At 33.7% G+C, this 24515-nt stretch overlaps 1 protein-coding gene across 2 annotated transcripts in view; it reads right to left on the reverse strand.

Moving 5' to 3' along the window:
* ELP4 (elongator acetyltransferase complex subunit 4) overlaps positions 1 to 24515 on the reverse strand; it is a 243473-nt gene that overhangs the window by 129827 nt on the left and 89131 nt on the right. For both annotated transcript variants that reach the window (XM_049714242.1, XM_004263959.3), the window contains exons 7-9: positions 21861 to 22049; positions 4372 to 4480; positions 1236 to 1342 (exon numbers count right to left, since the gene is read on the reverse strand). In XM_049714242.1, the coding sequence (XP_049570199.1) occupies positions 1236 to 1342; positions 4372 to 4480; positions 21861 to 22049 (405 nt within the window). The remainder of the gene's footprint in view (positions 1 to 1235; positions 1343 to 4371; positions 4481 to 21860; positions 22050 to 24515) is intronic.

Here is a 24515-nt window from a genome sequence, read left to right on the forward strand (position 1 = left end):
AGTGGCTTTTGAAGGGAGCATCCCCAGATGAGAAACTTCTAACACTCCTGCAGAGATGACCTGCTTGAAGAACTGGCTGCCTGATTAACTATTAACTGCTCTCAATAGGATTAGATAATTAAGGACATTGATGACCATTAATTAGGAGGAGGGCACATTAATTTGTCACTGGATAGGGCCCTTACAATGATTTATAGGTTAGTGCCACTTGCAAATGGGAAGGGAAAGAGAAAAAGAGAGAGCACCATTAAGTTACCTTATCAAGTGGCCAGCTAAAGAGGGCAGAGGGTCAAAAAAGGGCCACAGTGGTCACTTAAGGGTGAAGTCCCAAACACCAAAGCAGTGCCAAGCCACATTGACCATCATTTGACGATGAAGTTAAAAATATGCTAATTTATTGGTGGCAATTCTCTCTTTTTATGGTTTCAAGCAGTTAAGACAAGTGGCCTGCTTAAGAGCTTTTCATTTGAAAAGAGATTAAACAAAATGGTTTGTCAAGGCTGCTTGGCTGTTTTATGTCTTTGTTAAAAAAAATTGCACCAGTGACTATACTGATAACTATCACATCACCCAGAAGCCATCTCTCTCTCTCTTCTGAGCATTTATTTCATTAATAAATACACCAACTTTAATTGCTTAATAGTGCTATGTTCATTTGCTCTTTAGCAAGATTAAGTTGAAATAAATCTTTTGCACTACTACTTTCTGTCACTATTGATGGCATAAAGGTCACAAAAAAAGTTTAAGTTTCTGTAGAAAATTTACTTAAAGACGCTGGTGTAAATTATACTTTTGTTTTATTCAGCACGGAAAGAGGAAAGGTGATTTCACTAATAGTAAAGAAAACTGCTTTTAGAATGTAGATAAGGATCTTCTTTTCTTAGCCATACACAACTGTGGGTAGCATTCACACTCCACACACAAATAAGCACAGCTCATTAACATTTAATTAAACACGCTTTTGAAAGCCTTGGAAATATGCACGTCATACTTCTCATGTAAGTTTGGACCTTACTTTTAACAGACATTTAAAACAAAATGATTTTTGCTATACTCTAATGATATACCATTAAAATAAAAGACAAAAAAGGATAGTCTAAAAAATTATTCTGTTACATCAAAAGAACTTAAAAATATTTAGCATGAAATATCTCCTATGAATTTCATTAAAGTAAAAGAAAAAGAGATACTATTTACCTCAAGACTGTGACTCAAACATAAAAATTCTCTCTTACCTCAATGGTGAATAGCTTCCTTTTTAATTTAAAAGCTAAGTCTTTGACATCTGATACATCATAAATCAAGTTATTAAGCTGAGGAATCTGCCGTATATGAATCAAACCTTGTGAAAAGAAAATTAAAAAACGCTGTCATTGGATGCATAAATTAAAGAGTCTTACAGCAGAATTCTGTAAATTTACACACAAGCATCCTCCCCCTTTTAAAACTGGAGCTTACTACCAGGAGCAATGAAGCAAATGGTGTGATTATACTCAAGTAATCAAGCAGAATAAGATAAACAGAAATCCTTGTGCGAGGAAAACTAATTGCACTTTGGTACAGAAGTACAGATGTAAAGAAGGATCTTAATACTTGTCAAAACTACAGCCGGTTTGTGTGTGATTTTCTCTTGTATTTACAGTAAGCAAATATGGCTATCACCTTGCATGCTGCCCACGGCACCACTGAGTGATCTTTATTTTATTAAATGCACCAGTAAGCAGCCAGCAAAACAAGGCTTATGGGTTACTGATAACCAGTGAAGCACTAATGAAAAGTATTTCATTTTATACCTTATTAATGACTTGAACAAACCATTGAAGAAAACTACATTTCAGAGCACACTCTAGGATCAAACATTAACCCCCATGCCATCCCAAGACACTCATTTCTGTGGCATGTTAGACCTTTATGTAGCTGTTATAAGCTTTGTAACAGTGCTAGGTAAACCGTGAGCTTTGGCCTCTTGTCAATAGAAACACTTGCTAATTTTTTCTGACAAGGGCACTGGATGGCTTTTGTGCAGCTTAATGCAGTTTCTGACTAAACTCGGGGTCATTTGCCACAGATGAAGACATGGAAGATTCTTCAGCGCGTCTCTCTGCCTGACTCAGCCCATATTTAAAAATTACCATCCCAAAGACACTGATCCCTCAACATGGGGGAAGAAGGGAAATCCAGATTCGAACAAATTAGATAAATCGTATTTACATAATTGCTTCTCTAGTATATAGTTTTGTGCGTGTGTGTATTTGGATGCTTAGTAATGTATTACTGTTAGCGTAAAAGGGTCAACCTCCAAGTGCTTAACTTTAGAAATGGCCCCTTCAAAAATAATTCACTAAAATATCTGACTTAATTTTTTAAACTTAAGAAAATGCAAAAGGTGTTATTAAGAAGACAGCTTTTACATACAAATTAAAAATATCTCATACAGAGTTATTTAGTAAAATATATTAGAAATAATCACACCATACTTCCACTTGCACATTTCTCATTTTAACCTTGTAAGTGCTTTTTGGCTAACTGTTAAATCAGGAGGCCTTACAGAGTGAATCAATCATTCATCAGGTCCTTCTTATTAACAGAAACTTTACTTTTCATCAGAATCATCCATTAATCTGTGGCAAACAAAATTGGTCAATCCAGAGATTTCAGCACAAAAAAATCATAGCTTTTCAACCCTTGAAATGTTTCAATCAAAATAATATTTTTTTAAATATAAAATATGATTTTACTAAATTTATAAACTCATAGTACTTACAAATGATACTCAGATATAACTTATAAAGATAATGTTTAACTTCAGTTGTTTTAACATAAAATATAAATAATAAATTAAAGAAATAGTTTATCCAGTTATAAGATACATAAATCCTGGAGATGTAATGTGTAGCATGGTGACTACGGTTGACAATACTGTATTGTATATTTGAAAGTTACTAAGACAGTAAATCTTAAAAGTTCTCACCAACAGAAAAAAAAAAAGTGTAACTATGTGTGGTAATGGATGTTAACTAAAATTATTGTGGTAATAATTTCTCAATATATACCTATATCAAATCATTATGTTGTAGACCTAAAACTAATACAATATTATATGTCTCAATATATACCTATATCAAATCATTATGTTGTAGACCTAAAACTAATACAATATTTTATATAGTTTAATACAAATTTTAGAAAAAGAAAAAAAGGGAAATAGTTTAACCTTAACAGTTCTCTTCCTACCAAAGCAATAGTAATATATTAAATGAATTATATAGAGGGTTAATTTGGGCATATACCACATCCACACTTATGCAATGATCATGAGGCAAATTATTTTATTTGTTGTTCACAGTTTATATTTTATTTATTGTTCACAGTTTATATTTTCTAGCCTTTTATAAAATACTCGATTGTTAGATCATGCTATTTTATTACTTTTTTAAAAGGTTTTATGCCAACTCTTTAAAGCCCTGGTGGTCATAAGTATCTTATAATCCTTTTGTTGGTAGCCTCTAGAAATTGCCACAGTCCTACAATCACAATCTTACACAATCTTGTAGCAGGCTTCAAATAAGCTATTCAGTCTTTAGACTAAGGTTTTCCATGGAAGTATAGTAGTTCCACAATAATAATAGCAATAATTAGTATTCATTCAGAATAATAAATAGGTAAAAATTTAGTATTCACCATACTCTATATTCAGCTTAGATCTAAGATAAGCATAACTACTAAACTTACCCTATTGAGACAGTTCTATGTAGGAACTTTTATTTTAAAAAATCCCCAAGTTAACCAAATGACTAAAATACTATTAAAAGTCAAAAAATATAAGTAAGAAGCCTGATTACTTGACCTGTGTTTATACTAGGGTGGTAACATTTTAAAACTTGCTAATAACTCTAACAACAAAATGATCAAAGAAAAGTCCTAATATAATAAAAGATGTTTACTTTCTGAAAATGTGATTGACTAAGACTTTTTAACTGTAATACAGTATGAATTTTATTTATCATACAGCTAAGCTTTGTAAAGCATAAACCACTATACATAGCTGTTATTATTAGAATTTATATAATATTTATTTCTAACATGGTTAATAAGTAAGACTGATTTCACAGCAACTTTAGGGACAAAATGTACATCTGACTGAGCCATGCCTTAGTATCTGGGTTTGACACCTTTCAAATAGCTACTATGCTTCTTAGTCATAATGTAGTTTGGTGACAAGCTGCCATGAAAGATTGGCCAGGAAGGAAAAAAGTTTAACAGATATATTAAAAAATAAAATTCATGCTACATGACAGTAGATATTATGACTGGACAAGATTCTTCCAGGCAATTGGAACACACCCTTTTCATTATAAAGATGCTGCTTACCATGATAATCCTTATATAATGGGTTGGTTTCTTTCTCTGAACCAACGAATGATTCCAGACCAACTACTGTATCTGACAAGTTTGTAACACGAGCAATAATTGCTTTATTCTGTAAAACAAGGAAACAAAACACTCATGATATATTTAAAATATACCATCTAGACAATGTCATTATGCCATCTCAATGACAAATTGTAGAGAAGATAGACTATCAAAATGGAGAAATAACTTAAAAGTTAAAGCTACCACAGGTGGAAAACTGGATGAAAAATATGGCCCATGTAGGTATGCTATTCTAATTTGAAGAGCTGAGGGGGCATACCTTAGTTTTCATAGAAAAATAGTTTTTCTCTTGTCTTAAGGGGCAAGGCTACCTTTATTTTCATATACTATTATTTTTTCAAATTACTTTACCCAGTGCCCATCGGAAAATCTGATAAACATCAGAATTTAGAAGCAGTATATAGTACAGTATAATGTATAAGGGAAGATCCCACTAACATCTGTCAACTGGGACCATGTCCCAGCCTTATAATAGCTGAGGTCCTCTGTATCATATTAGAAACATGGAAGGGTCCAGCTAAGAGTCTGCAGCATGGCCAGCTCTGCAGTCTTCTATTCTCTCTTTCCAGATGCTGCTATTTGACTCTGTAATAACGATAAAGGCAAAGAAAAGATTGTAGATGACCAGCACTAGACTAGTAGCCTACCCTTTCTTTCCCAACACAACCAGACCTGAATCAAAAATACTGCTGAACAATACCTTATAAAAGATGTCACATTTTAAATAGCAATAGTTCTAAAATACCCAGAATTTCATGGCTATAAAAAATATAATAATTAAAAATATAATCACAATAATCTGCAGGTTTTCTTGAATTATTTTATTTAATAAAGTTCAGTATTCCTTATAACTCCTGATAGGGTGATAGGTTTGAAAACTATTTTATAGGCTATAACACCTTAGAAAAATATTTGCTCTGAAGATCAGGATAAGTTGAAAAGATTGTTGTTTATAAAATTTTATAATTTTGAAACTCCCATTTTATACACTGATATACCATTTTAAAACTAATCCTTAAAAAAAAGCATGGGAAATGTAAAACAGTCAAGACAATTTACAGTCTCATGTTATGTCCCCTGTTAAGAAAAGTCCAAATACAATCAAATATGTTCACTTTCTGAAAATGATTGACTATTGAGCTTACTGGTATTCCTCTGTTTAAGTTCTCTTGTAAAGATCGCATAAGAATGAAAAATAAAAGAGGGTTGGTTAATGTTAACTGACTTGGTTTGAAATACACAGTAGCCTCTGTCACTAAACATTATGCTGAAGTGACTAGTTAACTCACATCTAGGGCAGTACTTTGCAACTCCTCTGTAAGTAGAAATGCGTGTTATGAAGAGAATATTACAGCCTTTGAAATAGTGCTCTTAAAAGGAAGCAGCAAAAGTAATTACCCTTAATTGTCTTTAATACTTTCAATCACGGGGGGGAGGCACCAAGAATAGAAAAACGAACATCATTTGGAAATGCCTATTTTTTCCAAGGCAATTTTTCATTCAATGGTGAGAAAATAATCCAGATTGATCCCTTACTTTCAGTTCTATGCCACAGGGGATGGTCTTACTCCAGGAATAACAGGGGTTTCAAAGGCCATAAACATGCTCCTCTCAATATTTCTTTAGCCAAAGACCATTATATCGAGCTCATCCAGGTTGGGTTTCAGCCAGTTATTCTTCACCCAAACAAAAATGTCTGCCAGACATTCCAACAGCTGGGAGACAGTTCACAATGAGTCAACTTGAAAATGATTCATTGTGCTGAGTACTGAACAATGTTGGGGTGGGGGTGGGGTATGGCTGAGTTGGCTGTAGAGGGTGAGAACAAGTGGGAGATGAAGAATAACCATGTGGTTCTCCCATTAAGAAGGATCTTAGATAACAAACAGCAGACTCTTATCATTTCATTTTTAGGATAAACTCAACTGGGAAGAGTACTCCTGCCATGGACCCTCAGATGAACAAGCACTTATAAAGGCTACTGACAATATTTCTTAATCAAAAAGGTCAGATTTCCTTTTATCTATAAACAGAAGACTGAGTCTTTGTATCTAAATATCTGAATCTAAAATTATAAAAGTCAATTTTTGTTACGACTCAAATATCAGGATTTCAGTGATATAAACTAGGGCTTATGAATGACAGAAATTGTAACGTTTCAGTATGGAATTAGTCTTCCATTCTAGTAGTATATAAGCAAGGTCCTGTGTATTTAAATGGTCAACATGACATTTATTTCAAAGAAGGTTTTCTTTCCTTAATTTAACCTTAAAATTGACTAATAAACCACTTAACATCCTGTAATATTTATCTACATTATAAGTCTTTTTAAGGTAATTTGCGGGAGATTAAAAATATCAATTATCCACCTTGCAGAGGAAAACTGATGAATTAATATAAAAGATACAGACAGCCTAGATTTTAAAATCTCAGAAACTCATACATATATTTCATTTGTCATATTGCTAAGCTCCATAGGTTTACATGTTATTAACTATAAACGAAATTCTATCTTAAAAGCTTCCATGAAGTATCAGAACAAGAATAAACTTTTAATCATTACCATAATATAAGTTACATTTAATGGTGAGCTTACTGCTTTCTGCACAGCAATTCTAGAAAACAGTTTATGTAATGTGGCAAACCAGATTAATTGTGAAAGTTGTATAGATATCTGAAAAATGTCTATAAAATAAAAAGCACAGGAAATTATATAAGAATAACATCTAAGTTTCTGAATGAGATGAATTTTATCCTAAACTCATTCAGTCTTCCAATTATTTGTAGGAGCATAAAAGATATTTGGGCATGTAAAGGTACTTACTTTTTTAAAAGTTCAAATAGTGTTACAGATTACTTCTTTACCTCCAAGATTCATAGGGAACGTGGTATATTGATGTAATCGTACCTTAAAACCACTCTTGTCAAAATGTCTTTCAAATCATAATATTAATACTAAATGGTCTTTTAGATAAAGGTAGGTAAATTTACTTAAAAGAATCTAAAATTAACTGCTTTTAAAAATCCTTAAAAGCATAATAATCACAATTCACTTTAGGAATAATGCACTATGGACAATAAATTGTCTTATTATAACCTGCAATGTTCAGAAAGCTTTAGCATAATGATTTTAGCAGAGGCCTGGAAACTGGAACTTCTATATTCTCATCTTAAGAGATTCTAAGTGTTTTTATGTTATTAGCCAAGATGCGAAACCTCTTTAGTCTACAGTATATGTATGTAGTTGGAAACGGAGAAGTAAAGGTATTTGTGCATCTATTACTTAGACATAAATTTTGAATAATTTTTGTGTTAAATTTGAAGTTGTTGCAATATAGTTGCCAATAAGGAATATTTGAGTAAGAACATTCAGGATTCACCAGTATGAGTAAATTAATGGTTACACCACATGCATGGCATAATGACATCACCCAAATATATACAATGATACTGCCACTCTTCCTTCCTGCCCATCTGGATGTGAAAATCTAGGATGACTCAAAAATCTTTCTTATACTAGGCAAATCGCCCTTCAGTCCTGGGTGAAAGTTGTCAGCTCTGGATAGTAGCCAAGACATGACTAGGAGGGAAGCCAGGAGAGAGCCAGGGTCCAGGAGTTTTAAGAGTTTGCTGGCAATCCCAAATAGCATTGTATTAAGTTACAAAAAAGGTTCTTAAAACTTTCTGTTGTGGTGTAATTTCTTAATTAATTACTTAAATTTAAATTATGTCAAATGATGTTGCAAATAAAAAAGGCAAATCGGAATGTCCAGTTGACTACCTTCTTACTCCAATTTTAATTTCACAAAAAACTTCACAGAGTTTTTGTTTTGATTGTTCCTTGTTTGGTTTCATAGAATGTTTCCTATTTACTTCTACAGAATGGTAACCTCTTTTTATTAGGATATGCCAAATCCATTAAATAGATTTTAAATAAAGGAAGGTTAATTTAATGCTATTTTCCAATTCAAAGCTTATAAAGCCAAAATTAAGAAATTTGTTAAGAGATAAAAATTCAACTACTGCCACAGGAAGCTCCCTTTGTTTTCTAATGAAAATAGTTGAGATACCTACTTAGAGTAACCAAGTAACAATGAGAATATATCAAAAAAAACTGAATATTTCCTTACTTACTTGGACTTAATTACCTCAACAATATAAACGATATAGTTTGTACCAATACAATATATACTTCCAGGAAAGATTTTAACAAGATAATTAAAAAGTAATTAACCAATCACTTAACTATCAAGAAGCTTGAAAGGAATAAATCAACTGACATAAAGCATTTGTGAAACGCCTCAAATTAGAATAAGTTCTTGGGTTACTCAATAAGAAAGACAGCAAACACACAATATGAAGGGTAGAGCTCCATCTGAGTATGGCACGCACATCAGATTTGGGACTACAATAGCACAAAAGCACTATCAAGTTAATATTGAAAAGTTAAAGAAATATTTAAATTACTTTATGTTTGACCCTACTATGTGAAACGATGTGTGTGTCTATGGTGGGGAGGGAATCACCACAAGAAAAGCAAGTATGCTACTTAACAGCTCAAGTTATAATAACATTTTTTGGAAAATGATATTAGAAACACAAACATACCACAACTCATGACATTTTTTTTTGTCGTGTAATAAAAAAAACAAACTTGAATGAAGGGATAAATCTAGGGATATTTAATGAGGTATTTGCTTTTCCATGCTTATTAAGTTCTCCATTCAATTGAAATCAAGACTATGAAATAATAAAATTAGGGCTTCCCTGGTAGCGCAGTGGTTGGGAGTCCGCCTGCCGATGAGGGGGACACGGGTTTGTGCCCCGGTCCGGGAAGATTCCACATGCTGCGGAGCGGCTGGGCCCGTGAGCCATGGCCGTTGAGCCTGCGCGTCCGGAGACTGTGCTCCGCAACGGGAGAGGCCACAGCAGTGAGAGGCCCACATACCGCAAAAAAAAACCCCAAAACAGTTATACAGTTTGTAACTTTTTACATGCCTTCCCTCACCTTCCCAGAGTTGTCACTTACTTCTGTGGATTAGACTCTTATTTTACTAAAAAAAAAAATTGATAGTGGGGAGATAATTATATTCATAATTAATTTTGAGTTTAAGAAAGAATATAATTTTGTCAAAATTATACTAATATATATTAATAATAATATTAACCTTAGTGAAGGTATTAGATTAAATCTTTCCAGATTTAATACTGAACATTATTCAAAGTCACATACAATTTTAAAATATGGAGGAACTTCTGTAAATTAAAAAAATCCTAATGGCAACACTCTCTCAGTAGCATTTTATATTGATATTCATGTAGGGAAATCATAAAACAACATATTTCGGTTCCTTTTTCTAATGTTTAAAACATATCCACAAAGAAGCTAATGGTAAATATACCTACCTCAAGGGCAAAAGAAATTGCTGAGTATGTTGCCAAATACCAGGATTTTTACTAGGATTAAGCAATGGAGCCATATTTTTTGTTTTCCATCTAATCATACACTTGTTATTCTATATTTTGGCATGAAAATGTTGGTTTCTTAAAATTGAAGCATTTTTTAAAGAACACATGATGTTATTTTCAGATATATTATTTACATTTACCCTGGTCTCAAATACTACATGCTCTGCAGAACATTTGTTTACATCAGTTTTATTTTTTAGTAAGTTATTATATAAAACATTAAAAAAACTTACAATTCTGAAAACCCTTATAAATGGACTGAACAAAATGCTGTAATGAATAGGCTGAACAGAATAGTAGCAAAATATTCATAATTAATTTTAGGCATTTTTAATAAACTACACGTCATCTAGTTTCATATTATAGAAATTATTCCCATGGAAATTTACTTGTATTTTAAAATCTTTTATGGGTAACTTCCTAAATCAGAAATTTGTTGCTCACTACTTTATACATGAAACCCTTAAAATGCAATTCGCAGATGTCCAAAAGCTCACACCCTGCCTGGAAAAACGACTGCTAATATCCAAATATCAAACAGAGCATCCAGCTGATGTTTGCGATGCAGTGGTAGGTTAAAGATACTAAAATTTAAAATCAGCTTAGAATAATCCCATATTGAGTATAAAATTATAGCCTGTCATCAGGAACAGGCTGACAGAGCCAGGTCCAGATGGGAGACTGGCTGCGAAAAAGGCTGAGGCAGGTGGGAATATGATGGGAACCTGACGGAAGACAGGACTACTCCCTCTGCTGGCAAGGTTCTCACCTGCTTGAATTTTTAACTAATGACTAGCTTTCCTTAAATTATTTAAGATATAACCAACAAATTATGTAAGGTGTTCCTTTTTTAGTTGGCTGTTCTGTGTTTGCACATTGTCAAACTCATGGTATCCTATATTTTCACCAGATTAATTTCTCAGAGATATAAGGATCCAATGTTTCACCAGGAGGTCCAATTATTCACTTATAATTTAATTGCATCATAAGCATAAACAAATGTAGAATTGCTTTTATAAATATTAGGTCTTTAAAAATTAAAAATGCTTCTGATTTATGTTTGTTGATATACATCTCTTCTGGAAGAAAAAATTTCTTGGGCTACAGACTTCAGAATCTCTTTCTCAGGCTCTGCATAATGTCCCGTAATGAAATAATATAGAAATGAACCATATAAATCAACTATACAGGGAACAAGGAAACAGCATGTCACAGCAAAACAGCATAGATGTACAGCGCCAAACCCATCTGATAATCTAATGATCTGAGTTCACAGATATTATGTACTAATATATAAGAAATTAAGAACTAATGTTTACACAAAAATTTTGTTAAATTTTACAGAAAAATTATTCAATATTTGATTTTCAATGTAAGTTAATAGCTGCAGCAAAAACATTTAGTAAAAATCTGTTCTAAGATTTTGGCCTACAACCAGAAGCTCCCAGAACAGGAGGGATCAGCTTTTTCACCCACTGTTCTCATCTGAATCCTGGCTTAAAAGCTATTCCAGCTCCCAGCTTTCCAGAAGGCTCCATCCCAGGAATCCCTGCCTGCCATTTGGTTTGCTGATTTTAATCTCTCAGGACTTTCTTACAGTGGCTCTACTATGCTGAACTGGCACTTGCTTCTAGAAGTGAGTTATTATTAAACCTGTAGGTCAATTGTGGCACTAAAAACTCTTCGGAAGCTTTCAGCCACTGTGTACAATTTGCTAGTCTAATTAAATATTAATTCTAAGTGTTACATTTTGTGGCTAAGAGCTTTTATTTTCCATCATCAGCCTGGAAGAGAAAGAGGTTACAAGGCCAATTTAATCTCTCTCCCGTCCTCCCCAACAGTAAAGATTAACTACATAGGGTGTGAAAACATTATTAGAGAAGCGGGAACTCTTTATATAGTAATAATGATGTAATTAATAGCAAAGGGCTAAAAAATAATGTTAGGATATAATATATGACCTGGTACTTAAACAGCTTTAAATTATAATTTGTTACAAGCATGTTTTGTCTCGATATTAAGAAATAAGTATCACCCTTCTTTGAAGACAGTAATCTTTCTTTAAGGGAAGGTATGCATCTAAGTATATAAATAGGAATAATTCAAAATTTGCATTTTCTTATAGGTGTTTTTTAGAAAGCTTGTAACACCCAAGATAAAAAGCTTAGTAATTCTATTTGTAAAATAAATACAAAATTAAGTAAAGTTGTACTTCTTTTCTGTACACAAAAGTGATGTAGTAGAGGAGAGTCTATAATAAAAATAATGTTAAAGATCCTTCCCCTTTTTTTCTTCTATCATGTTCAAGGAGACGAAACACAGAGTCCCTCCCCGATTCTGCTCCCAGAACAGTTGTGTCCATGCCTGGACATTGGGCATTATAAAGACTATGCAGTCCAGCAGCCAAAGATTCCATATGCCCAAACAGATGACTCAATCTCCATACTGTGATGAGACATTTCACTATTTCTATCATTGATATATTTGAAAATTTTGGCTCTAAATAGTACGTTACCAACCATCACCACTACTAGGAACTATATAGTATGAATTGCCACATGAACCAAAACTTCATAATTTTAGGGAAAGCAAAAAAGTATTTAAAGTCAAAATTATTTTTCATTGTATGCCTTATCAAATATGATTTGGTTAGATTAATTATAATAAAAGCTTTCTAAATGACTCTTTTTACTTTTGAAGACACACATGAATCTTACTGACAGTTTTAAATATGCTACCCTTATTTAATATGCATATTTACACTATGACAAAATGGCACATATACTGCTCCTAACGCTCTACGTAGACAGAAACTTATAAGAAATTTGGAGTTTATTTGTGTAAAAACTTTCAAACATGCTGGACCAAGAAAGTAAATTAGAAATATAAGTATAATGCATACAAGCTAAGATTTGATTTAAAAAATTAATCAAACACTAGATTGTGTAATATGAAACAGAAGGAAAAAACACTGGAACTATAAAAATTTATAAATCTAAGCATATAGGAGCAGAGTTGAAACATAGTTCTATTATTTGTTGTTGTAAAGAAAAACAGACTCTGTTTACACCCAAGCAGACTTGTGTGAAGTTACTAAATTTCCAAAGACTGGAATTTGACAAATATGGTAAAATTAATATGGGTTGAATATGATTCATTTCATTAAAAATAATTATTTATTTTTAAACTTTTAAAAATGTTAATTTTTTGCAATCTATATCAGAGTAGTTGAGAAGGTCTAGAAAAATTAAGGCAGATTCTTAATTGAGAATATGAAAAACTGATACCCAGAATATCCAACTTTATCCTTTAATAATTGATAGTCGTGATCAAGAGATTGAATCTGTAATTTTCAGCCTTAAATATTTGTAACAAACTGTATTTAAAAAGACCATTTCAAATAATAATTCTCCTTAATAAAGTACATTTTAAAAGACCATTTAAGATAGATTAAGTTATAAGGCAGAAAGTGTTGTTATGTTTTCCTATAATGATGCTCATATCAACAATTAGAAAAACAATATTTTCCAGAATTTTATAGTTGTAAACTCATAAGAGTCTGTTGTTCCCTTACCATACAATTATTCTTAGGTCTTCTTTTAAGAATAAAAGATTTCACACTGAGAGAAATTCACAAGGCCACTGGAGTCCACATTTCATAATCCTATATTAGTGGTTAGTTCTATAGCTGTCCATCGCTTGCCTTAGAGTTTAGCTGCTAAAATACTCAGCATGAACACAAAAGTTTATGGATGTGAAGAGGTTTGTTCTGAATTTCTCCACACTGAAACATACTGCATCATTTACTTCAGTGGCTTCGAAGTTTTCATACATTAATATTATAGAGGATTGATTTGAAAATATATCAATTAAAATAACACACTAAAACTTCTTTCAATTTTCAAGAGACATGTAACAAGGGCCTGTCTTCCTGCTTTTCTTCAGAAAATGATTTTTCCTTGGTATAAGGTAACTAATGCTGATGATAGTTTTCTTCAGTGAGGTAGCTGGAGGCGGGGGGAGGGTGGGGAGGGAAATTCCACAGATAAAATTGTTGGAAAATAGTGGTTTATGATAAAAACTGAATAGGGTTATTACTGACGAAGTGCCAGTGATGACCAATAAAAATGTTATAGGCCAGTTACAAATCTAAAATCTATTCTGAATAAAAGAAAGTTTAAATAGTTTACCAACTAATGTTCTATAAGCAAATACATTAAGTGCTAGCAATACAAAGAATTATTGTAGAATGAGAAAAAGTGATTTCATATTTTATCATCAAAAATGTCAAGGAAGTTTTCACTCCTGCATTATTATAGTTAAGGAGAAATTTATTGGGTTGTTTATATTTAAAAATTCCTTAAAACTGTAGATTATGACAGCTTGAATAGATTAGCAATAATAAAAAGTAAATTTTCTTTTTGAAAGGAAAGCTGTGAGAAAGGTATAGAAAAATAACCTTTCCTATTTTAATTACCACTCTAAGTGCTTTAATATTTATTTCCTGACAGTTTCAGGTAAAAGTGTTTTCAATCAATAAAAAATACAAATCGAGAACAACCTGTCACATATTGTGCAAATAAAATGCATAAGCTAGGGGAAATTTATTTTCCTTTCGCCTCACCAATATAATCATAATAAGGCATGAAACTAAGTTTCTATTTCCAAAAAGAATAAATGTTATTGGTCACCATTTTTCTTAAGCAGAACTGTCACTGATAATTGCAAATAAAATTAATTTAAAAGGCACAAAATATTTGTATAATTTGCAAGTGGATGACAAATTTCGCTAATAGTAAGCCAGTTCTCATTTATAAGACCAAAAAACATTAGAGTTTCATATATTGCTAGATACGGAAATCAAACAGTAACCAATTGTAACAGCTTCAAAGTTATCACCGTGTAAAAAAAGCTCGTTAAAAAGTTTCGAAGGGTGTACAGACATTTGTGTTTCTAACAGTAAACAGGAAAAAAAGCAGCTGAAATATAACAATCTTTAATATGGAAATTTATACTTAAGATTTTAAAAGTTGAAATAATATTCTCATACTTAAGATAATAGGAAGGAAGAGTTTCAAGGTAGGGTTTTAGTTATTTTTCTTAGATGTAACTTTTCCTCTTTCTTTTTCAATCCACTATAATCTTCGCTCGACAACAGTTTTGAACAGTTGAGTTGTGAGAATGTGAGCAGCTGCTGTTATTATAACTAAAGGTCTGTCTACTGCTTGAGTCTGAGAGACCACATGTTCGGCTGTCCTCTCATCTTGCCATCCTCACCAATTAACTATTAACATGGAGGGCTGTACACATGCTCTTGGGGGCTCTTTAACAGGCTTCTTGGCGAGTGGAACAACTACACAGCAGGGATCTGGGAACTGAGTAATGCCGGAATATAGGGGAGCCGTCCATAGTTCTGCTCCTTCTAATGACACTTTGCTCCACAGTTCAGCATGTAACAAAGTCTGTATTTAACTTGGCCATTTTCACATACATTTTTAATACAGTGTCTTTGGGCAGATACTAAAACTATATTCTAGCAAGAGAGCAGATGAGTAATAATACTACTTCACAGGGAAAATTGTTTAGGACTATATATGCATACATATTTTAAGACATTCATAATATATTTGATGAATAATTTTAGTGTTTTCAGCAAACAGATATTTAGAATTTATTTTATTCATTTGTTATAATGTATGCTTATTATTTCCTGTGCTGTGATGAAAATAATCTCTAACCCAAAGGAAATAAACTATTTCAAGTTCAAAGTTATGAGGCTGAGCAGAAAATAGTTCAAATGCAAATTTAAAAATAATTCTTTTCCACTCTACTTGCAAAAGTCTTATTACAACAATAAGTTAAAGTCAGTTTCGAATCTATGTCATTATTTTCCCTATTTTAACTTTTCCCCCTCTTTGCAATTTCCTTAACTATGTGTTCCTTCTCTACAATGAAATTAAACATGGGAAGCATGCCAAAAGTACAATAAAGGGTAACTAATCATTACTGTACAGGTCTGACAGAATGCTAATAACTAAAGTAAGAACACTGATTGGCTATTTTTTTTTGAACTTCATGGAATCTTTACTTATTTATTTTTAACATCTTTATTGGAGTATAATTGCCTTACAATGGTGTGTTAGTTTCTGCTGTATAACAAAGTGAATCAGCTATATATAAACATATATCCCCATATCTCCTCCCTCTTGTGTCTCCCTCCCACCCTCCCTATCCCAACCCTCTAGGTGGACACAAAGCACCGAGCTGACTTCCCTGTGCTATGTGGTCGCTTCCCACTAGCTATCTATTTTACATTTGGTAGTGTATATATGTCCATGACACTCTCTCACGTCGTCCCAGCTTACACTTCCCCTTCCCCATGTCCTCAAGTCCATTCTCTATGACTGCGTCTTTATTCCTGTCCTGCTCATAGGTTCTTCAGAATCTTTTTTTTTTTTAGATTCCATATATATGTGTTAGTATACGGTCTGTTTTTCTCTTTCTGACTTACTTTACTCTGTATGACAGTCTCTAGGTCCATCCACCTCACTACAAATAACTCAATTTTGTTTCTTTTTATGGCTGAGTAACATTCCATTGTATATATGTGCCACATCTTCTTTATTCATTCATCTGTCGATGGACACTTAGGTTGCTTCCATGTCCTGGCCATTGTAAATAGAGCTGCAATGAACATTGTGGTACATGACTCTTTTTGAATTATGGTTTTCTCAGGGTATATGCCCAATAGTGGGATTGCTGGGTCATATGGTAGTTCTATTTGTATTTTTTAAGGAACCTCCATACTGTTCTCCACAGTGGCTGTATCAATTTACACTCCCACCAACAGTGCAAGAGGGTTCCCTTTTCTCCACACCCTCTCCAGCATTTATTGTTTGTAGATCTTTGGATGATGGCCATTCTGACTGGTATGAGGTGATACCGCACTGTAGTTTTGATTTGCATTTCTCTAATGATTAGTGATGTTGAGCATCCTTTCATGTGTTTGTTGGCAACCTGTATATCTTCTTTGGAGAAATGTCTATTTAGGTTTTCTGCCAATTTTTGGATCGGGTTGTTTTTTTGATATTGAGCTGCATGACCTGCCTGTATATTTTGGAAATTAATCCTTTGTCAGTTGCTTCGTTTGCAAATATTTTTTCCCATTCTGAGGGTTGTGATTGGCTGTTTTTCCTGATCTAAGAGAAATAAATATTTTATATACTTTTAATGTAGTGTTACTTTATATAATATATTCAAATAAAGGTGTCACACTTCTATTATCTATAGATGTTTAATTATATGACAAAATTTCCAAGGATATCAAACTGCATTTCTATTTCCTGTCAGAATCTACTTTACTCTCAAATACCAAGCTCAAGCATCCCAAATACGTACATATACTGATTGTCTGCTCCATCCATTCTATCTTTCATATTTCTGAAGAAACTCCAGGAGGATGGGACCTTGCTTGTCTTGTTCACTACTTTATCCCCATGGATGCCTAGAATAGTACTTGCCATCAATATTTGTTGATTGAATAAATTATTCAATCACCATTTAAACCTTGACTTAGAGTCTTCAGGGAAGGCACTGGTCATAGTCGAGAGGAAGTTGATGTATGATGTTAAAAAGAGTCATGTTACAACAGGTGATGTTACTAAGACTTCAATGGCCATCTGACTTCAGCCAAGGTTCCTAACCTGCCTAAGCTGTGAGAAGATCCTGTCCAACCTGTGAGAAGATCCTGTCCATGTTGTTCATAAAAAGAGGCAGAAAGCTGAAGATTTCTATTACTTCAACAGACTTGTGTACCTTAGTTTTTGTAGCCTGATCTCTGTTCAAATTCTCAGTTTTGGAGGTGTGTTTAAGTAACAATAGTGAAGGTGACAATTGTTGACATATAATGAGTGCCTACCATGTGCCAGCACTGGGTGAGCACATGTTATTGCTAATCCTCTGAAGTTTTACAAATGAAGAAGCTGAGGCTGAGAAAGTTAGGACTTGACTAAGACCAAATAACTAATTGGGTCTATCTCCCTCCAAAGCCCAGGCTCTTTCTATCATTGAATGCTACTTTGTACACAGTCTGCTTCTTGATTTTGACCCTATTTTAGTACTTCCATTGAATAAGCAGCAGAGCATGGTGGTTAAGAGTATGGTACTTGGAAGGGAAACACTTAGATCTAAATCCTGCCACTCAAGTAGCTGTGTGATCTTGGGAAAGTCACTTAAATTTTCTGTCCCTTTTTCCTTATCTATAAAATGGAAATAATGATAGCACCAACAATATAGGATTATTATAAGGATTAAATGAGTTAATATTTGAAAAGATCTTAGGACTGCAACTGGCCTGTAGAAATCACTGTGTAAGTTTTTATTAAACAAACTCACAGTTCCCTGGTTCTGTGTATGCATATGTCTTTGGTTAGCTTTGTAAGCATACTGCTTCCACTTCTTACTCTCTTTTCTTAGCCTAAACATTGTGATTTTCCTTGCCAGTCTTTAAGATTTATTTAGAGTTTTATCCACTATTTATATCATGACTGGTTTAAGCAAACTGTTAAGTTTTACATTTTCTCCTAAGTATTTTCATAAAAAACCAAATATATGGTCAGATGTCATGTTCAAAGAGCAAGGGAATAATTTATTTTTTCTTATAGCTCCACTGATATTAGGACCAGAAGACTACTATACAATAGCTAGGCAAAATTGTCTAGGGAAGAGACTGTGGTATAAGGTCACCAAAGTCTGACCTTATGTTCTCCTATTTCCATTTCAAAATAGTCTCTTTACTGGTATTTTAAAAAGCAGAATTTAAATTATATCTTTTTCAGTTTTACAAGAATTCAAATATATCTATAAAATACCAAAATTCAAATACTGCTTAATGTTCAGTGGTGTACATAGGATGATTTGAAGTCTTCTGATAGCATTACTGCTCTTCTCTTACACAGAGGCTAGAGGAATCACTGTCACAAACATTCACAATAGGTTTGGAATCTCTTCTCTAAATAATAATGATGATCACTACCAAAATGGCCTTAGAAATTTTTTTCTTTCTTTTCTTTATTGCATAGGCACCTTTGCAATAAATTTTAAAATTACATATATACATATATTTATTTCATAATTATTTTGGTTCTTAAATTTAGGTCTTTGATTCATTCTGAATTAATTTTTGTATATGGTGTGAGGTAAGGGTCCAAACTTCATTCTTTTGCATGTAGCTATCTAGTTGTCCCATGCCATTTGTTGAAAGGTTATTCTTTTCTTATTGAATGGTCTTGGCACCCTTGTTGACCACAGATGTATGGGTTTATTTCTAGACTGTCAATTCTATTCCATTGTTTTATATGTCTATTCTTATTCGAGTACTCAAGTACTCCCTGGAGACCTCCAAATTTAAATTACATCTGCTATATTTCTTTTAATGTAATTAAATGTAAAGTTCTCACAGACCTTTGGAGTGTCACCAAGCATAGTCCTTGTTTCTCTGATTTGCTTGAATATGTTATTTAAGTTCAGACCCCAGTTGTGAAACAGGGATAATGCTTAATGTATCCAAGGACAGGAGCTTAATTCAGATGAACCCTTCAAGTCCTTTCTATTTAGCCTTAAGGTTAAAGATTTGAGATTTACTAGCTTTGAAAGAATGAGTTCCAGAATACAAATCTGTTAGATATTGTAGTAGAACTTTCCCATAATATGGTTCTAGAATCTGATTTTCTGGGTTCAAATTATGGTTTCTCAAGTATTTAACCTTGATCTAATTTCTGAATTTCTCTATACCTCAGTTTCCTTATATGTAAAATGGAGATAACAGCATTTACATAAAAATTCTATAAGAATTGTTAGGTCCTGACTTAGTGTTTTTTATTTGCTAGTTGCTCTCATTATTGTTATAATTGCTACTTCTTAGAGAAGTAAAACAAAGCTCAAAACTTCTCTGCTATAATCATTCCAAATCAAAGTGTTTTAGTATGTACATTAGAAAAAATGACTTCAGTGATTTAGTACTTTGACTTTCACATTCCATTCATTGCAGCAGGTATTTCAGTTATATTATTTCTAGTATCATGTTATAGTGTATGTATACATATATACATACATACTGTGGAAACAGTCCCAAACTTGCCCCTTGAACAGTCTTAAGAAAAAAACTTGTTTGAACCAATGAGAAAATCTTACAAAGACCCCTCTTTCTCTGGGGAGGCTGGCCTCTTTTAATGAGAGTGTAACTTCAGGAGAAATATATATAGAAACCAGGAGGGAAGATGGGGACTAGTCCTATTCAGATCAGCTTTTTTTCCAATTTTTTTTTACTGTGGTAAAGTACATATAGTGTAAAGTTTACCATTTTAACCATTTAAAAAATAATAAATTTATTTATTTATGTTTGGCTGCATTGGGTCTTCATTGCTGCACATAAGCTTTCTCTAGTTGTGGCGAGTGGGGGCTACTCTTCATTGTGGTGGCTTCTCCTGTTGCAGAGCATGGGCTCTGGGCCCGCGGGCCTCAGTAGTTGTGGCATGCAGGCTCAGTAGTTATGGCATGCGGGCTGTAGAGTGCAGGCTCAATAGTTGTGGTGCATGGGCTTAGTTGCTCTGCGGCATGTGGGATCTTCCTGGCCCAGGGCTCAAACCCATGTCCCCTGCATTGGCAGGTGGATTCTTAATCACTGTGCCACCAGGGAAGCCCTTAACCATTTTTAAGTGTACAGTTCAGTGGTATTAAACACATTCATAGGGCTTCCCTGGTGGCGCAGTGGTTGAGAGTCCGCCTGCCGATGCAGGGGACACGGGTTCGTGCCCTGGTCCGGGAAGATCCCATATGCCGTGGAGCGGCTAGGCCCGTGAGCCATGGCCGCTGAGCCTGTGCATCTGGAGCCTGTGCTCCGCAATGGGAGAGGCCACAACAGTGAGAGGCCCGCGTACTGCAAAAAACAAACAAACAAACAAACAAAAAACCCCACACATTCATAATGTTGTGCTACCATCACCACCAGCCATCTCCAGAACTCTCTGCCCTTGTAAAACTGAAACTCCATACCCATTAAAATAATAACTCTCATTCTCTTCCACCCCCAGCACCTGGCAACTACCATTCTATTTTCTGTCTCCGACTGCTCCAAGTATGTCATATAACTGGATTCACTGTATTTGTCTTTCAGTGATTGACTTATTTCACTGAGCCTAATGTTCTCAAGATTTATCCCTGTTGTAGCACATGTGAAAACTTCCTTCCTTCCTTCCTTTTTTTTTTTTTTTTTTTTGCAGTATGCGGGCCTCTCACTGTTGTGGCCTCTCCCGTTGCAGAGCACAGGCTCTGGACGCGCAGGCTCAGCGGCCATGGCTCACGGGCCCAGCTGCTCCGTGGCATGTGGGATCTTCCCGGACAGGGGCACGAACCCGTGTCCCTTGCATCGGCAGGCAGGCTCTCAATCACTGCGCCACTAGGGAAGCCCCTTCCTTCCTTTTTAAGGCTGAATAATATCCTGTTGTGTGGATATGTCACACTTTGCTTATCTATTCATCTGTCAGTGGACAGTCAGGTTGCTTCTACATGTTAGCTGTTGTGAGTAATGCTGCTATACATGGGTGTAAAATTATCTCTTCAAGATCTATATTCAGATCAGCTTTATGATCAATGACAAGATATGACAGCAAAATCAACCTCACGTCACAATGATACTAGCAAGTTCACAATAAATCAAAGAAAAAAATAAAAAAATTAGTGAAGATGAAATTACCACATACTCACTGTATATTAAAACCACAAGTACTAGAGAACTGAATAATCTAAAAGACATCTTGCTGTTCCGGCATTTCAAGCATCTGAAGTCTCTTTTATCCAAATGGCACAAGAAAATAATTTACCGGATTCATAAAGTACTTATAAACTGCTCTTCACTATAAACCACGAGTTAGGAGAAAGTAGTTTTGGAAGGTTCTTACCTGGATAAGGTGTGTTGGCACTGTGATGATACAGGCTGAAAGAGAGCTTCGCAGGAGACCACGGAGCATATAGAGGAACTTTGTAAGACTGTGATTGCTGTCACAGTTTTCTGTCCAGCAAATGTCATCTCCCCACAAAGGTGAACCAAGATTCTGGATTCCTATTCTTAAAATGTTTTTCTGTTTTTTCTAAGGGAAAGTGAGAGGGAGGTAAACACATTAAGTTTTATTAAACAATAGGATACCTACCTCTTTTACTTTCATCTGCCGGTTCTTATTTTTATTCGAAACAGATCAGGGAGATAATGTCAACAGACGTAGTAAAAAGTTTTATGTATTATCAATAATAAGGCAATATAAAGGAAACCTTTTAGATTACAAGACTATAAAAATATAGCAGAACTGTTGTTTTGTTTTTTCTTTTGGAAAATTTGAAGAGTATCACAAGCCTTAAGCTTTTGTTTCTAAATCTTAACGGTGACTAAGAATTATGTTTGAGGCAATTAAAATAATACATAACAAATCACAGGTAATAATAAAGAGAATCTAAACTAGAATACTTACAAACCATTCTTACAAAACTCTGTAAGTCTTTCAATAAACTACAGAGTGCTCACTATTTCTCAGATAAATTCTATCATGTCCACCGCCTACTATTTTGTTTGAAAGAAGTTTAAAAATGTGTTTTTGGGGGTTTAGCATTTTACACTTGCCTCTATTTTTTCTTCTTGAAGCTATTTTTTATGATAATAATTTGACACTTTTAATAAAACTTAACAGGTGAATGTTTGGAACCTGATCCCATTGACATTAAGGTCATAATAATAGTGAATGATATTTCTTGGGAAAAGAGTATTGAAAAACCATTAAATAAAACCTAAAATGATTGTCAATAAATGTTTGCCAGCAGATGTGTTTATAATAAATTCTACTGTTTGGGTTATTCTAACTGAACAAATGTTTTGCAAATGCTTTCCTTAGCAATTCAGCAAAATTTCCAGGCAAAGGAAGGAGCTCTTAGCAAAACCTGGCACATGAAAATAACTGGAAAATCATTATTACAATTCTAAAGGGGAAAATAAGACTATTCTCCCAAAGCAAAGATTTGGAACATGCCACTTTAGATGTGATTTCTGATGAAACAAGATCCTAAAATATATATATCACTTGCTGTTGCTACAAAATACCACTAATAAAATTTATTAGCCAACTAGTTATTGCCCAATACTATATGTATATATATATATATATACACACACACAATATATAATATCTCCCTGATATTAGACACACAAGTGATTTTTTGTATTCCTTTTCAAGTAGAATTTATTGACAAAAGAAAGTAGGGAAAATGAATAAAACGTTGAAATGTTAGAAGAGGAAAGACTACGGGGACGATAGTAAGATGGGTAAGATACAGACTTAAAGTCTGCGTTGTGCAACTAAGTAGATGTATGATTTTGGGTAAAACAAGTAATTACTTAGGCCTTAGTTTTCTCATTTCTAAAATTAAAAGGATAGAACATTGCTGTATGAGACCATATAATTCTTCAAATATATAAAGTGACACAAAGGCCTGGATAAAACTGCGAGAATGAGATTTTAAAAAGAGGAATTTAGTCTAAGCACATTTGAGAAAAACTTTCTGACTTCTAGGGCCTAAAGCACAAAGACAATAATATCAAGGCAGTTGGTCCAGTTTTCTTTTCTGGTTGCCTTGAGGTTATGATGACAAGCACCTAAGATACCATATGTGGTGATCCTCAACAGTCCATAAAAATTATTTTCTTTTTATTTCTGCATTACTTGAATAAAATGAAGTAATATGATGTACCATGGTATATGTTAGAAGTATAAATAAATTTCCAATGAGTTCCTATATCTGTGAAATATGATAGGTTATTCATTTTTATGTATTACTTAGAAACTCAGAATTTAAACAAAATGGCAAGATTAAGGTTCATTTTTCTCATCCTTAAACTTGTTTTCTTATGAACTGTAGCTTAAGTTAGATTCCTAACAGAAACAGCAACTTGGAAAAAAAAGAGAGAAAATTCCCCCCCGGCCCAAATCTAGATATTAGAATGAAATCCGATGGTAAAAGGAGAGCAGCCTCATATTGTTTACCTTGTCAACACTTCAGAAACTAAAGGTCAGCTGTATTTTAATCCACAGTCACCATTACCTACTACTGCTGTATCAAAAAGTTTACACAAGTTCATAACAAAAATGCTGTCAGGTGCAGAATCAGGAGAACCACAGTTTAGTGACTTTGACAGTTACACTGATATACACATATAGAAAGAATGAAAATATTAAAAGCCAGAGAATGAATGAGTGATAAGATTTTAAGTGAAGTATGTACACAGCACATTAGAACATAATTGAGCATAATACTTCAACCCAGGGAATACATTTATATTTTAAAAAATATGACAGTATTGTAAAAACAAAGGCTGAGTTACAAATTTCCTGTGTTGTTTGGGACGTATAATTCCTTGCTACACCATATAATAATGGGGCATACTGTAAGGCATAATAAAACTAAAAAATAAATGTTTGCTGACAGCTGAACAATAAATATATTCCTATGAGAAGATCTAAAATATTTAATCTGGTACTCTAAGTAAAATCAATGTTCAAATTTCATTTATT

Source organism: Orcinus orca, chromosome 8 (genome assembly GCF_937001465.1).
Source record: "Orcinus orca chromosome 8, mOrcOrc1.1, whole genome shotgun sequence".
NCBI lineage: Eukaryota > Metazoa > Chordata > Mammalia > Artiodactyla > Delphinidae > Orcinus > Orcinus orca.